The 17,678-nt window shown below is 32.1% G+C and overlaps 1 protein-coding gene across 1 annotated transcript; it reads left to right on the top strand.

Annotated features, from left to right (window-relative positions):
* Positions 1-1,051: 1,051 nt before the first annotated feature.
* On the top strand, positions 1,052-4,843 carry LOC133327575 (PHD finger protein 12). The gene is made up of 6 exons (XM_061536091.1): positions 1,052-1,114; positions 1,331-1,521; positions 1,641-2,080; positions 2,559-2,818; positions 2,897-4,611; positions 4,669-4,843. The coding sequence occupies exons 1-6, from the start codon at positions 1,067-1,069 to the stop codon at positions 4,841-4,843; spliced, it is 2,829 nt and encodes a 942-aa protein (XP_061392075.1). The 5' UTR covers positions 1,052-1,066.
* Positions 4,844-17,678: the final 12,835 nt, after the last annotated feature.

The following is a 17,678-nucleotide window of genomic DNA, read 5'->3' as shown; positions in this document are numbered from 1 at the left end:
AAAATGGCCATTAATGATTGTTTTCTACTTGGCCTCTGTAATGGACCTAGGACATGAGGTACTGGAGCACATAATAATTTTATTTAAGTCTGCTTTTCCACAGGCAAATTTTTATTTGGCAAATACTGAGTTTGTAGGCGAGAGGGGTGCAAGGAAGAAAAACAAAAATTTGCCTGTTCAGAATTTGGCGTACACGCAAATTCTGCTTTGCTCTGTTCGTTGAAAACAATTTTGTTGATATTTCCTTTTGAAGCTATTCGCTTTACTGACACACAGCCGGCTTTTGTTTACAAAACTGTTGCTTTAATTTGTGCAAGTGAAATTTAATTTTTAATTTTTGCAATTTATATAATAAAATATATAAAAAATAAATAAAATATTAAAAAACATCTTTAAAATGCAAACACTTTTGACGTTTTTTTCCTTTCTTTTGTATTTTGATTCGCAAATTTGGCAAAGAAAAATTTGCTAATGGAAAAGCAAGCGAAAATTTCAAAAGAGAAAACAAAAAAATTGCCAAATAAAAATCTGCCTGTGGAAAAGCGGACTAAGGATAAGGAGTCTGCTGCTACTAATGGTACGTTTAGATTTACGAAATCCACTCGATCTCAAAAGTCAATTCCATGGCTTATACGTCAAATATAATCCACTGAATTTGTGAACAGGATTAACGTGACGTTTTAAATTGAGTGGATTTAGTAGGCTAAACGTAGCCTTAGATCGGACAGTAAGATCAGATTATTTCACCAGCACCCTCAAAATGCTTTCTACTTTTAAAAATGACTATTAACGATTGCTTCAAACTTGACCTCTTTAATAGAAAAGTTGAATTTGAACCAACCTGTCATTAAAAAGTGATAGTGTGTACACCACTTTAAGGACGATAAACGATTTCTCGCAACCCGACTTACGTATCCCTATTCTATGTCAAACAAATCTCAACGCCGACAAAACCATCTGGACATCGTTGTGTCTGGACTCGAACTCTATTTATTGTCCACAGAATCAACCAACGATTTATTTATAAAATTATTATAAATAATAGAGAGAAATAACGTTTGGAATCATGTCTAAGACGGAGAATAATCCGAATGCTGAATTAAGCATAATGGAGGTAAGCGAATAAAATACGTATTAACTGAAGTAGTTGATTGCGAATAGGCCAACGACAATTTGGCCAGTACTGTGTTGCAATGAGGAGAAAAAAGTGGGAAATGTGTGTACAGCAGCTTTCATCTGCAAGCAACAGCAGAATATGAATTTCGCAAATCTCTAAATATTCGATATGTATATCAGAAATAAACGTTTGTGTTTTTTAAATATTTTACAGCAAATACAAAATTTAATAAAACCCCCGCCAACGGAAGATGAAAAATTAGGCGTTCGTCCGACGGCCACAAAACATCCATACTATAAAAGACCTGGCAGAGGTCATAACCATGATTTGTGTGATGCCTGCGAAGAAGGGGGTGATCTATTATGCTGTGACCGTTGTCCATCCAGTTTCCATTTACAATGCCAGTAAGTATTAGAAAACGGATGTGTGCAATGCTGGATCAATAAGTTAAATTCTTGCTTAGCTCTGACATTTCAAGCATATAGCTATATATAATACATAACCTAACATTTATTTATTACAGTGATCCTCCTCTAACCGAAGATGATATACCCAGTGGCCAGTGGTTATGTCATAATTGTCGTATGACATTAAAAACAGCTCCTTCGAATTCATCAAAATCTAGTTCTGTAGAACGTACATCGACAACATCAGCTGCGGCGGCTGCTGCTGCCAATTCAAGACCTAATACTCCATCCGCTGGCGGTGATTTGGAGTCGATACCATTAAAGATACGTCATTTACGTAAACGTAGTAGTAGTCGTGCTTCGTTTTGCAGTGATTTAAGTAGTACAGAAAAATATCTATCAAAGTTGCCAGTTGGTATACAGAGAGCATTGGATCCGAACAAGAAACCCACACCATTAGATGAACTAATCAAAGCAGCAAGTATTTTAAATCCAAAACAATTTGAATTACCCAGAGAATTGGAGATACATACACAATTTCCGGGCAATGATAAAAGTAAGTATGGCAAGTTTTACGTTGTATATAAAACTAGTAAATAATTTCCATTCTTTTCGTGGACACCAGAATATCGTTATTAAGGGTATACCCTTATACATTTTTTTCATTATAATCTTATTAAAGAACCATAATTTTTAAAATATGAATTTTCCCGTGCCTGGAATGTCATATATACATACCCCCGTTTGGAGCAAATTTTTTTTAAATCAATTGGCACAAGTCATTTTGAAATCCTACCTAAAATTTATTAAAATATTTAGGTTTTTAAATCAACTATAAGATTTTGAAAAAGTAATTTCTGGGCGTATTTAAAACAACTTCATTCTTTCGATATTCTAAATTATATATTGTTCTTAATTTTTTTTTTAATTGAATGGATTATTTTTTTTTTTTTTTTGTATATATCTAAGCCTATAGTTCCAGTACTAATAAAAAATACATAACAAAATTTCAATACTTTTCCCTTTGTTTACAGTTGAACCTATTCGTAAAAATGGCAATAATCATAAAAAACCAAATTATCGAAGAAATTCCAAACCATTCGAATTGGATTCACAAGGCTTGGTACCTTTGCCAGCAAAAACATGTTTCTATTGTCATCGTTCATGCAAAAAGGCACCACTGGTGGCCTGCGATTATTGTCCCCTATATTTTCATCAAGATTGTTTGGATCCACCAATGACAGCATTGCCAACTGGATTATGGATGTGTCCAAATCATGTGGAAAATTTTATTGTAAGTTATAAGGATTAAAAAATCAATTCAAATAACAAATTTTATTTGCTTTCTTTTCTTCTTTGTCGTCGTCTGCAGGACAATAATCTTCTCTCAAGTATTTCAGCAACGGAACGTGTACGTTTGTGGGATAAATTCTCACAGCCCTTTGATCATGAAGCAGTCAAAATGGATTTTTTTCGACGTGTACATATGAAAAATCCACCATTTCGTATTAAAGTGCCGATAAAATCCCGCGAGGCAATACAAGTACCGCCAATGGTTAAATATCACTATGAAAATCCTCCACCCTTGTTACCCTCCCTAAGAGAAACGCTACGTTATGATATTGTGAAACGACGTAAATGTTTGCCCAGTTCTCCTGAGGTTATATCGAAAGAGAGTGTTGCCGAATCATTGGTCAAAGATTTGGAAGCATTGAAGACGGCAAAAGCTAAGTTCAGAGAAATACAAAAGGAATTGGGACGTGTTGAAGAATTAAGCAGCAGCAGTAGTGAAAGCAGTGACAATGATGATGATCATGATGATGCTAATGACGAAAAACATGAGGATAAATCAGATAATAAAGAGGCTGAAAAGACGGATGATGGGTCTACGAAGGAGGATAAAACACCAATTGGTGAGATCAATGAAAAACCTGACAAAGATAATGAGGGGTCACAAGATGAGGATACTGACAAGACGACAAATAAAACAGCAGCAAAATCCAAACGTCTTAAACGTAATTCAACAGGTCAGCAAATGTCATCCAACGTTAAAGAACCGGAAATTAAAACCGAAACTGAAACCATAACAGAAGAAAAATTGATTGATGACAAATCTTCGCAAACAGCGACAGAGGAACAAATTAAAAGCGAACCATTGAACCAAAGTGCCGGCGCTGGCTATGATTCTGATGAAGAAACAAAATATGATCCACAAATTGATGCTGAGTTGCAATATTTAGATGTGGATCTAATCAAGAAATTGGCCTATCAACGTTTACAACAACTCATCCAAGATCATCCGGAAATTGTGGGACAATATCAAAATCGTACCGCCGCCAAACGTATACGAGAACTGACACAAGTTCCAACACAAATGTCATGCGGAGAACATGTACCGCCACCGCCGCCAGTACCATCGGAAATCCTGTCGCCAACCGATATTAGACGTTTAAGTATAATGTTCACGGGAGAGACCTCATCGATTTTGGTCCAACCAAATAGCGTCTCAGAAGATATGCCTCAACTGCATCCTGCCTTGGCCACAGCGGCAGCAATTGTGGCCGCCGATGAGGAGGAACAAAAATATACACCACGTGTCTATACTGATCAAGAGAAAGCATACGAAATAGCCAGCCGACTTGAATTGAAACTGTTGCGACGAAAAATACGTTGCCGAGCTGTGCTAACACCGCTAGGTGATATACTCGAAGATAATCGTTGGTTTAGCAATATTGAACTGCACTCATCGTTCTTTATGCGGTATCGTAGTATTAACATTGGCTATGGTGACAGCAACATGGGTGTGGACGTTAATTTATCCGTTATTGGCTACTGTCGGCGTATATCCCCCAAACATGCCACCATATTCTATGATGATTTCACTAAAACCTATGAGTTAATCAATTACTCGGAATATGGTACTGAGGTTAATGGACAATTGTATTCCTGTGACTTTACCGAACCCAGTCCAACACCTGCTAAAAAACTGAAAGCTGAAGATGTGGAATTGCAAAGAAAAGTGCAGGCAATTTTAGATAAAAGAAGAGGCATACAACGTCACTATTATGTTGTGGATAATACAGCAAGGTAAGCGTAGATTTCTTATACGATTTGTAGTATTTTATTTTGCGTATTAATTTTTAGAATGGCACCACCACCAAAGCCCGACTGTAAATGTTCACCTTACGATGAGACACCCATGATAAAGGGTGCTTGGGAGGGTACAGCTATACTTCAGCATGGTTCTCTTATGCGTTTTGGGTGTTTAGCCTTTGTGTTCTCAATACCCAAAATAGATACATGCCATGGTCAAGGATAAAAAGCCAGCCCACCACACACACAAAATGCTCTTAACGAAATCATCATCTCACACAAAAGTACAACAAAAACAAAACTTGTAAGAATTTTGTATTTTTCGGTAATTTCTTTTTTCTGTTATCAATGGTTATTTCATGATCTGACATGATTTTAGAAGTGTTTTTCTTTTTTAAACAATTATTTTTTAGACTTAGTTTAAGATATGGAAATGGACAACAAATATTAGTTATATATTGTATACAGTCAGAATGATACTGTATACATATATGTACGTACGTGTTTTCATGTATATAATTACATATTATAGATTTACCTACATACATGCTTATATGTACATAATTCATTTTTTATATGCATAAACAATTTACATATATGTACATATATTCCAAAATAAAATGGTACGACGTTATATTTTGGATGTGTACACTATTAATATACATACATATGAAAAATCATCACAATGATAATTCATAGAAAAAATCACATTATTTAGAATAATGTCGTGTTTTTGATTAATTGATATCTTTATTGAAAATAAAATTTTAAGATTTTTTTTGAAAATAAATTATCCGCAATGTTTTTTATTACTGTGGAACTTAAATGTATGGGATTTGGAGGTGTGCATTTTGTTAAAGAATATTTTTCTAATACCATCTGAGGAGTGAATTTAAAGCAAAAATATTTTTTAAAGCGTGAATCTTTAAAAAATATTTTTAAAGTATTTTTCGAATACTTTGTTGTTGTTTATATATTCTGCAGGATGCCAAACAATTCGCTCGCGAATGAATTAAAATACTTTTTTTTCGTTTTGTGCTCATTTTACGAATAAATTCTTTACCAAACAAGCATTCGCCAAAGAATGTTCGCACACACAACAAACGAGTGAGAGAACACAACAACGATAGTTTGTTTCGTTTGGTGGTTGAAATTATTTCTGGCATTCTCTCAAACATTCCCGAATGCTCAAAACGGCAACAACAATAACAACAAACACTCGTCGTTTCCACGACAACGATAGTTTGTTTCGTTTGGTGGTTGAAATTATTTCTGATATTCTCTCAAACATTCCCGAATGCTCAAAACGGCAACAACAATAACAACAAACGCTCGTGAACTCAATAGTTGTTGGACATGTGTTTTGTTATTCCACACACTTTCTGCTACACACACATTCATTCGTTGTGTGTGTGTTTACTTGTTTTTTTAACAGTACTTGCGAGCATTCGCGAACATTTGTTTTTTGAGTTTTTCAAAAGAATGTTCTTCAGCAAGGAATGCTCGCGAATGAATGAATCGACGACGCTTGCGGCGAAGTTTTTGTAGAACCAAGTCGTGAATTAAAAAAAGTATTTTATATTAAAAAATATTTATTGATAAAATAGTTTAGCATTCAATTCAAATGCCACTTCTGGAATTCTGTTTTATTTCTGAAATAGCACCTAATTTCTCTAATGCTACTGCCCATCGTCATTTTGATGAGACACTGCTATCGGCTTTACCGTATTCGGATCTAGATTATAACGTTCCAATTTCTTTCGCCACCATTCGTCCGGATGTTGACGTTTAACATGAGCATACATATTGGCGCGCGAACGTGACTCTTTGCCACAATGTGGACAGGCATACAACTGGGCACCGGTATGTGTGGCCATGTGTTCAACTAAATTACGTTTCTCTCGAAACACTTTATCGCACATTGTACACGGTAGATTTTTCTCCATTTCATGCCAATATTGGACATGTTTCTTCCAGGTACGTTGTGTCGTAAACTTACGACCACATATATCACATGATCGTGGCCGTTCTTCGTGTCGCAGCCGATGCAAACGTAGACTATCATAATTTTTGTAGAATTTGTGGCATATTGTACAGCGAACGGGTGGCTCATCGATACCCTGATGTGTGGAATAATGTTTTCGAAATGATTCCTTGCATTTGAATTTTTTACCACAAATTTCACAGATGTGATAATAGATGTCTTTGTGTTCGGCATCAATGTGCAGGCGTAGTTCCGATTCATTTTCAAATCTGTGAGGAAAGGATAGGGAATTTCATTTATGCGTTTAGCTTAAGAATTTGTTTGAATAAAAAAAAACGAATTTAAAATTAATTATTTACATTTTGTTGCATATGAGACATTCGGGACTTTTTTCACCATCCGCCTCCGCTACACTGCTATGCTTTTGCAAATGTTTGGTGTAGGCCTTAAAGCTACGAAATTGTCTCGAACAATGTGGACAGTCGTGACATTCAATTGTTATCTGTGGTTCAATATTCTTTGGATGTTTTGTTTGTACATGATTTGTCAAATCTTTTAAGTCATTTAACACCTCGTTACACTGTTTACATCTAAAAAACCGGAAGAGTATATTTATTTTCATTTGGTTAGAATAGTAAAATTTGCGAATGTTACCTTAATTTATGGGGATTTTTATGCCAAAATATGTGGTCAATCAATGGCCTTGGCTTCTCAAATACCGTACTACAACATTTCATATAGGGCCGTCGTGTATGGGCAATTAAAAAATGTTCTCGCAATTCTTTCCATGTATTCACCACCTGTACCTGACAGATATCACATTTCAATTCCACACATGTAGCTATTATTTCTTGTGTAGATAAATATTTTTTTCGTCTTTCTTCGTTTTTGGTTTCACTTGTGACCGGATGATGTTTCTTTGCTGTCTGACTGTCTTTGGTATTTATTTTTTTCTTTTTATTATTTTTACTTTTAAGATTTATTAATGGCACATCATCTGAAAAAGAATTAGAATTAAATTTTATGTTTTTTTTTTTAATTTATTTGATGTTTGTTTAGGATTGCAGAAACTTTATTAATTTATGTCGTTTTAACGAAGCTATTACGACATATCACAACCTTTTATTTATAACCAACACAAACATATTATGCTAGTTCTAATTATAATTATCATGAAATAACAAAAATAGTAAAAACCATTGAAGATGAATGACCATTCTTGTGGACGATCAGTCGCAAAATCATAGTTACACTCGTCATTGAATACTAAAATCCATTATAAACTCTTACCTTCTGACATAGATGTGTCACCTCCCACATCATTTGTATTGAATTCTTGGTCCTTAAATTTATCATCAACTACATCATTTGTATCAAATTCATGTTCCTTGGATTTATCATCAACCACATCATTTGTATCAAATTCTTGATCCTTTGTCATTTCGTTTTCATTAAAAACATCGCCGATAATAAATTCATTATCTTCGATATCCATTTCAGTTTTAACCAAATCTATGGAGGGTTCAAATATTGCATCATTTGAATAGCTATCATTTGTATCATTATCACGGCATTCACTTTTCAAATTGCTGGTCAAATTTTGTTTATGTAATGTTGACTGTTTATTGCTGACATCTTTACAAAATTCATTGAAACTAGACAAACTGTTATGGCAATCCTGGCAAATTGAAGTCGATAACGCATCATCGTGAAGTATCTGAAAGAAGGTAGGAAAGGATAGGGTGTTATACAAATTATGGATTTTTCAGAATAATTTGAATTTAATGAATAATAAAAATATAATATGATATATAAATAACTGTCAATCGTAAATATTTTTGAATAGTGATCAGAGTTTAGCTACTGAACATGTATATTGTTTAAAATAATCTCAAAATAATGGCACAGTTTGAGATTCATCAAGATGTTCCCAAAATACCAAATATTGGTAATCAAATCGCGGAGTTATACATTTTCAATACCAGTGCAATGTGCATTGCAACCTTTATAGTGACTTCTGTTGTGTAAACATGATATAAATTGAGGATTACTAATTAATAGTACGTTTAGATTATACCGAATTTCGTTAACCCATAATGTAGTTTAACCCGGTAAAAAGTTCTAATGTAAATGCCGTTTTAGATTATTTGTAATACCCTTTACTTACATATATACTTTACACTTCCAACAGTACATAAACCATAATATTAAAAAAAGAAGATTACTTGCTAATCACACAACTATTTTAAAAGACGAACAGACATGGACAAATATTTTGTCTATTCTGATCAAGAATATTAAATATTATTAAAATAAAACGGATAGACATATTTAATAATAACCCAAAATTTGGAGTCTTATATCCAATATCAAAATTCTATCGTAAACCACAAACCTTGATCTCAAGATATTTTTCAATTAATGCTAGAACTTCATTTTTTCCATCACGACGCGTGTCACAATCTGTGAAAAGTTCTATTACAAATTCATGAGAAATTTCGCTTAAACACAGACGGCAAACCATTTTATTTTCCACCAAATAAAATTTGTTTTCTTTTTATCAGGAAAAAATATACACAGGCCGACATATGTATATATTTTCTTCTTTTTAATCATTCACTTTAAAATAATAACATGTGGGGCAACTTGTAATGGTGTTTTTACACGATATGTATTTTACATATGTGCTGTCACTTATTTCATCCATATGTAATTCCTTATGTGTGTCAAAATTAGCGGCGTACACAAAACATTTATTTTTGTGTTCAAATCGCCATATGTATTTTACATATGACATAACCTATAAACAAAAAAATCACTTTTATTTTTTCTTAAATCAACATTTTTTTTATTAAACACCTACAAACGAAATAATAATTTGTAATTGTTGCCTTTTCATCATTTTCTTTGACTTGCAATTGAAATATTTTCTTCCAACAATGTGTTTCATTCAAACAGCTGATTTCCTTATGTTTCACATACGAAAATAGAGCGCGTCCTATTCGGAAAAAATACATATGTAATTGCATCTCGTTTTGACACATTGAAATTTCCGTATGTTTCACATGACGAGTTCGATTTCCATATGCAAAAAAGTGACAGCACATATGTAAAATACATATCGTGTAAAAACACCATAAGCTAACGGATCATATGTGTCAATTAGCATGGTATAATAATAAAAGGTAACAGCCAAGATCTATTAATAAGGTCAACAAGATAGCAATCGAAATCGGAAAACAGCTGTTTTTTCTCAAGTCTAATGTCAAAAATTTCCACTTTGTTTACGTTTTCATAATGGAAGTCAATTCACAATAATGCATTTTGACAGCAAACTTGAGAGGTATCAATAATCAGTTAGCTCTCCCTTGGTGACCTTATTTATAGGCCATGGTAACAGCAAGTGTTGTTGTACAACAAACGATACAACAACCACATGGAAATTTGTTGTTGTAAGTTCTATTAGTGTCAACTCTTTTGACGGAAAAATGTAAACAAACAAACAACTTATCATCAAATTATTTTTGTTTTGAAAATGAAATATTTTTGAATCCACAAAATAAAAATTGAAAAACATGAATGAAAATATATCAAATTTATATTTCTATCGCTTCCACATATTTACTATTATTGAGCCATTGCCATATATAGGTGTAAAGGGCCCCATACACTATAAATCATGCCGTCATGCCGATGAACCCCTTTGTGTATATGTGAGGTTGACTAGTGTATGGCATGGTACAATTATAAAAGGTAACAGCAAATCCCAGCTGATTTGATTCCAACGTAATACTAGTCTCAATATGAATTTGACAAATTATGTTTTTAAAAATCACCCAACAGGAAAATTGGGAACGCATACAATTTGAAATTGTTCTTTATTAAATGTGCTCCTGTATTCAATTTACTCAATCTGCCTGCTGGGAAAGTTTGAGGAAGTAAATCTTTATTCAAGGAATAACTCGCTATTCCCAGCATTTTCATATGTGTTACACATATATATGGCAATGGCTCAATTATAAGAAAGATGTGGAAGCGATAGAAATATAAATTTGATAGATTTTCATTCATGTTTTTCAATTTTTATTTTGAGGATTCAAAAATATTTCATTTTCAAAATAAAAATTATTTGATGATAATTTGTTTATATGTTTACATTTTTCTGCCAAATGAGTTGACACTAGTAGAACTTACAAAAACAAATTTCCATGTGGTTGTTGTATCGTTTTTTGTACAACAACACTTGCTGTTACCTTCTATTATTATACCATGAGTGTATGGCAAACTCTTCAATCACTATTCCAAAAAATCGATTTTTGTCCCAAAAATTGCATTTTGAGTCGTAAATTCAGTTATTTTTTATTCCGACACAATTCTATTATTTTTGTACACAAAATTATTTACTGACAACTTTCAAAATGAATATTATTCACCAGATTGATAGGGTTTCATTTTCAAAATCAAAACTATTTTGATTTTCTTCATGCATAGTGTGTGTCACACATACATAAATAAACTTTCAAAAAATAACACATACTATGATAAATGCTGTACGGCATGATGTATAGTGTATGGGACCCTTAACACATATGCAAATGCTGGGAATAGCGAGTTGTTCCTTGAAGAAAGATTTGCTTCCTCAAACGATCCCAGCAGGCAGATTGAGTAAATTGAATACGGGAGGACATTTAATAAAGAACAATTTCGAAATGAATAAGTTCCCAATTTTCCTGTTGGGTGATTTTTAAAAACATCATTTGTCAAATGCATATTGACACAAGTATTACGTTGAAATCAAATCAGCTGGGATTTGCTGTTACCTTTTATAATTGTACCATGGTCAATTAGTGAGGCCAGTATTAAACTATGTTTAGATTTTCTTAGTAAAGGTAGGTATTGATGTACAAATTTCTAGCTGTTTAGACCAGTATTACAATTAAATAAAGTTGATTTGTCAGCTGTTAAATGTTTGCATTTACATACATATTTCACTGATTTCAAAATTCCTGTGTCAATTTTCCAATCAATATTTGCATTTTTTGGAAATAAATCCTCATAATGTAGGTTAATCCCGTGAGTCGATTTAGCAATTATATCGAGGTAATGCACATTATCACCCACGGTATAATTATTACAAGGTAGAGCACAGTTACCAACTGATTACATTTTTTTCTCAAAATTAATTACATTAATGTACAGTGTATGGTGCCCTTTACATACAATAACAATGGTTGTTGTTGAGTTGTATTTGCTGTAGTTTTGCAGTTACCTTGTATAATTGTACCATGGATATAACTATAGATGTTACAAAATATATTTATAAATTATAGAGGCTGGAAACTTCAAGATAATAAACATTTTGTAATTACTGCCACTGAACACGTGTTGTGCGTACATTTCGATGGAGAATATTTTCATTTAAATTTTGAAAGCTGAATGTTGTCAAAAGTAAAATTATAAAAAAAATTGGACTCATATGTCTGGATGAGACTATCTTGTGTAATTATGCCATGGGTGTTCGCATTGCTTTTCGATTGCAATTACTCACAGAGAAAAAGTCCATTTCCAGTAGACTCTCTTAAAAATCAAAAGGAAACCAATGCAATCAATCTGCATTCCAAAATGCCTTCGTTAAGTTTGTCATATTTTCCATCATACCGGTAAGAGAGAGAGAGAGAGAGAGAGGGAGAGAGTTCAAGAACTGTCCATTGTAGTGATCGGGTAATTTTGTTGCCAATTTTGTTGTTGTTATTGAAAAAAATTGCTAAATAATAAGAGGTTTTGAAATAATTAATAAGAATTGATACAACACAATACAGCCGAAAATTCGTTCATACCATTTAAAAAATATTCCGGAATATTCCATTAATGCTATTGCAGAAATGTTTGATTATTAGACTGTGTGTCGTGAATCTAATATGTTGGGCAAAATTAAATTGAGAGCAAGTGTGTGCGAGCGTAACTGAGAATTCACCACTAAAAACGACTGACGTAAAGAGAAAGAAAGAGAAAATGTGTTTAAATCAGTTACGGTAGCGTATATGGCCTGCTACAAAATGTTTTTTTTTTTCAGTTCGCGACCTGCTACAAAATGTTTTTTTTTTTTTGTAATAAATGCAAAGCGTGTTAAAGAGAGTAAATGTTCCACATCCTCTCCTCTTATTTTCCGGTTAAGATATTTTTGTCTTTGTTTTGTCGCATTCGCTTAAGGTTTACTACAAAAGCTTCTTTAGATAAATTTGCATGTTTCATTTTAGCAGTGTTCATTTATTACGGGCTTAAACCATTAAAAGTGGTTTGATTTTCGCAATCGTAGATAAAACACAAATAATTTAGTAAAAAGTTAAGTGTCTTAAGTTAATGTTTCAGACGGGAATATATATATATATATAAAGTATATGAAACCAAAAGAAAGACTTCGAGTAGATATAGCGAGTGTTTAAAGGTGTTTTTAATCTGTTCAACTATCTACCTATTAGCGCCCTCTATTCACATAAAATATAATACAGGGTTCACGACATAGCTGTATTGGTTGCTGCAATGAATAGAGGTGAATTAATTTACACAAACAAATTTTTGTGATACCAAATAATTCTATGATCGGAAAGGTCCAAAGTCACACACAACTTTGGGCATATGTTCATGGGATTCATATTATTGGAGAGACTGGGTCACCTTCGGCAATGACGTTTTCGATATGAAGGTATCATTGTACATCACTAGCTTTTGATTTTTTTTTTTTATTTTTACAGATGTTTTTGTAATATTTCCATTTCGTAAGTATTTCGTGTATAAAATTGTCCATAATGTATATTCTTATAAAAATACGTAAAAACATACAATATTCTAAAGATTGATAGAAAAAATGACAAAACACTATAGAAAGTACATTCGGGGTAGATTCGGCATTTGGGGCAACGTATACAGATAGTGCTATATTATTTCCTTAAAACGTTTTTGAGTTTGCCTTAAAAATAATACATTAATATGGTTCGAAATTATATATATAAGACGAAATGTGCTTGTATTGACGAAAATGCGATAGAAAAAAAAATATTTTTGATGGTGTCTGTGGCATTGAGACGTCAACGTCTCACGGTAGAAAATATAGCCTTAAAAGTCAATCATTTGGAGGATCAATCAGACTAATAGCGGTGATAATTATTACTATGGTGCCGAATGTGCCCCATCCAATGCCGATGTTACCCCGGGTAGGTACAAAACTGTTTAACTAATAATAATTTATTATATGTTTTTGGTACAAGTTTTTATAATTAAGTGTCAGAGGACAATAACCAGCCATAAAGTTGTTATATATTTTGATTAAGTACTGACATATGGAGCTTGGTTTGCGATTTTTTGTAAAATGATTTCGTTAACCCAATGTTCATAGTTTGACCTTCATATGTAGTCAAAATCTTCAGGAATAATGTGTTTTACTCGACTAGTAAGCATATTTTTAGTGGAAAGATTTAACATCCCACAAGAACCAAAAATATCAAATTACAGTCGATGCTCAAAGTCCTCAAAATACTGAATAATAAGGGGTTCCGCGCTATCGGGCTACACCGACACACGGGTCAATATCGATAATTTTTGATAGGGAGATATTCAACTCTACGATAATCTAAAAAATCAAATTACAGCCAATATGGTGCCCAAAAACTGTAAAATGCCCAAATAAGGACCAATATATATAACTTTTAGTAGGAATTCTTTCTACTTAGTGAGAACCCAAAACACAAAACGACAGCTGATGAGGTTGAAAAAAGTTCACAAAATACCTCGAATATTGAGGGTACACTTATTAACACCAGGCACCTTAAGAGTAATCATGTGCATTGCTCTTTCTTCAATACTGCAAGCCCTATCGCGTTTAAAAAGACGGACGATCGAAAATGTCAAACAATTTTATTTTGATAAAGAATATATGGGCAATCTTGTAAATTTTTTTACAGAGCTGAATTCGAGGATAATTAATTATAAGTCCGGAATTATTAAAATACATGAGAAAAATTAAATAGTTTTGGGTTTATTGATCTTTCATTGCAAACTTCTCATGATATTGACCTTCACAGTTTATTTACGTGGATGCTGTGCCTACGTTAATGTAAAAATGGAGTAGTTCTTGGAGTAGTTCAATTCAATATACGTATGTATGTTTAATTTTTTTATATTTGTGATTCAATTTATTTAGATAAAAATATAACTCATTTTTATATATAATAATTTTTCTTTTGTGTGGATTAACAACCATTCCATTCCTACTGGAGTAGTCATAATCAATTTGATCGGTATAATATTCTTTAGTAGTTCAATATCCCTCCCTTTTACATTTAAGCCGCTTAATATGATAAAATTTATATTTAATTGTGAAATTTAGCTTACAGCCTTAAGGTCGAAAGACTGGGCAATATGAAATATATAAATAAATAAAATGGGTAAAAACCGGGTAAGGCATCCAAATTTTTTTTATTTTTTCTCGATTTGTAGCTTAGCCATTAATTTCGTGTCAAAGTAAAAGCCTTTAAAATTATGATTAAGTCCCTTATGTATCGTTTTTCGAAATTTTAGTCAGTATTTCTTGGAAACCGCCAGCTTATATCAAATAATTTTTAGGATTACTCGATGTGTTTTACTTTTGTGGTGAATAACATATCTTGGTCTACCATCAAGGTTAAGGATTGTAGCCCCCATTCGTCCAAACATTGATCTAAATGCTTAGTACAATTTTAAACTTTTCATTCGTTTTGGAAATTTGCATCTTTTAAAACTAAATTTACATTAGAAATTTTTGCAGAGTCAAGCCCCTTTTAAAACTGCATTTACATTAGAACTTTTTGAAGAGTTAACCCATTGTACAATTATACAAGGTAGGTTGCCTTTTGTCAATAAAGAAAAAATACACCACTTCGTTGTTACAGCCCACAAATAAATATAAACAAATGCAACAAGTCGTTCCGTTCTTTCAAAATCGAGCATTATACAATTATACAAGGTAATTGCAATACTCACTTGATTTGATTCTATCGTAGTACTAGTGTCAAGTTCGATATGACATTTTTTATTCATGTATACATTATTTTGTACACATAATATTTGAATTAAGAAATACGATAACACAATTTGAGCTTTACAATATACAGGGAACCAGAAAAAAGACAACACAATTTTCTGAAATGTTTGACATTTATTATTTCTATATTCCCAAATTTGTAAACGATAGAAAAATTTAGTATCGGCGTTTAAATTTTTTCTGAACTGGTTTTACAACCATGAATTGGCATGAGCATTTCAATTATATTAATTTAAAACAACAATTGTACATTTTAATTTAATTTAACAAGTATACATTTTGAAATCAAAGAAATCGCAGCAGAAGTTCGTTTCACCTTTGGTTTACAATTTACTTCAATTTCCTAATGGGAATATTTAAAGCAGCAAATCCTTTTGCAATGAATAATTGCAATTTTCAAAGCTTTATTTAGCGTTTTTGTTTAGTTACCTCTACATATGGCAATGACTCAATTGGAAGAAAGATCTGGAAGCTATAAAATTATAAATATGCAAGGTTTTTCAATTTTATTTTCAAAATTCAAAAATATTGTATTTTGAAAATAAATCATATTAATTGATATTTCATATGTTTTGTTTAAATTTTTCGACATATTAAACTGACACCAGTGTTACCATGGTACCATGCATGGTACAATAATACAAGGTAGGGCAGCTTGGGTTGAATAATAAAAAAGTAACTGTGTATGTGGTGGCTTCTTCTGGTTGTGTTTATTTGACATTTCAACACATGACTAAAACCGCGAAAAATGAATGAAAGGTTATGATTTTTTTCCAAAATCCAGTAGGGAATGCTATGAAATATGTGTTTCATCCTTATAAAAGTAAGTGGTTATATATATATATTATACTTTCAGACGGGCGCGTTAACAACATCATTTTCATTTCAATTAACTTTGAATATATTTCAAATAATTTTGAATTTATTTGACATAGTAATCAAAACAATATACGTACACCAAGGTAAAATATTCAAACTAGTTTGGTTAATTTCCTATTCGTTTACTCTATACCAAATGTACTAATTTTGGAACAATTTTGTATATTTTTTTTTATACATTCAGAAAAAAATTGAAACATATAGAAATTTTAATTAGATATTATGAAGTTAAAAAAATAAACATTATGAATTTTTTTATTAAAAAAAATTAAATTGAACTACGACGGACTATGCAAGTCCATGGTAAAATTTATACAATTGTCACTTTTACAAACTACGAATAGAAAAAAGGATTTTCAGTTAAAAATTCTATATATAAATGTACAAAGGTATCAAATAAAATTCATCATATTACGAAAACGCTTTTAATTTTCTCTTTTGCACTCTGTCACGAGCGTGCAAAATATGTTGTTGTAATACTTTATTTATATCACTGTCCAGCGAATTGGGATATTGGATATGACAGGTTTCTGTAAACAAAAATGCAAATAATTAGTTTAGTTCCGATGTAATAGAAATAATTATTGGAAACAAACCTCTTATAATGTTATATAAAGCAAATTGCTGGAAACTCGGTTTGGTAGGTGTGCCACGCCAAGTGATATCAACTGCCAACTCGTCTGTTATAACTGATTTTATTGCCATCTTAACAAAAGATGTCATATCTCTACCACCAACACGTTGTATATGTAATTTCTATATGAAAGAGAATATGTTTGGTTACTGCAATAATGTATTTTTACAATTTTTTTAAATCATAAAGGAAACATTTTTATAGTGTACAAATAAAAAATTTACTAAGTAGGAATTTTCTTATACCATAGCTGATATTTAATCAGCTATTTTGTTAAACAACAAAATTGTTTTCAAGCAAATTGATTGTTTTGTGAATTTTGTATGGGTTTTGTGTCATTCAACATAAAAATGGGTGAAGGAAACGCAAGTATTTATAATCAACATCAATTATCCGCTTGTTTTCCATTTTTCTAGTAAAGATGCTGTTTTTCTGTATGCACCAAATTGTTTGTTGTTTTAATCAGCTGTGTTTTTTACTGGATGCTA

This window comes from Musca vetustissima, unplaced genomic scaffold, assembly GCF_032173495.1.
Source record: "Musca vetustissima isolate MV318-11 ecotype Yass unplaced genomic scaffold, APGP_CSIRO_Mvet_v1 utg2353, whole genome shotgun sequence".
In the NCBI taxonomy this organism is placed as follows: Eukaryota; Metazoa; Arthropoda; class Insecta; order Diptera; family Muscidae; genus Musca; species Musca vetustissima.
This window is presented reverse-complemented; position numbering and strand designations above follow the sequence as displayed.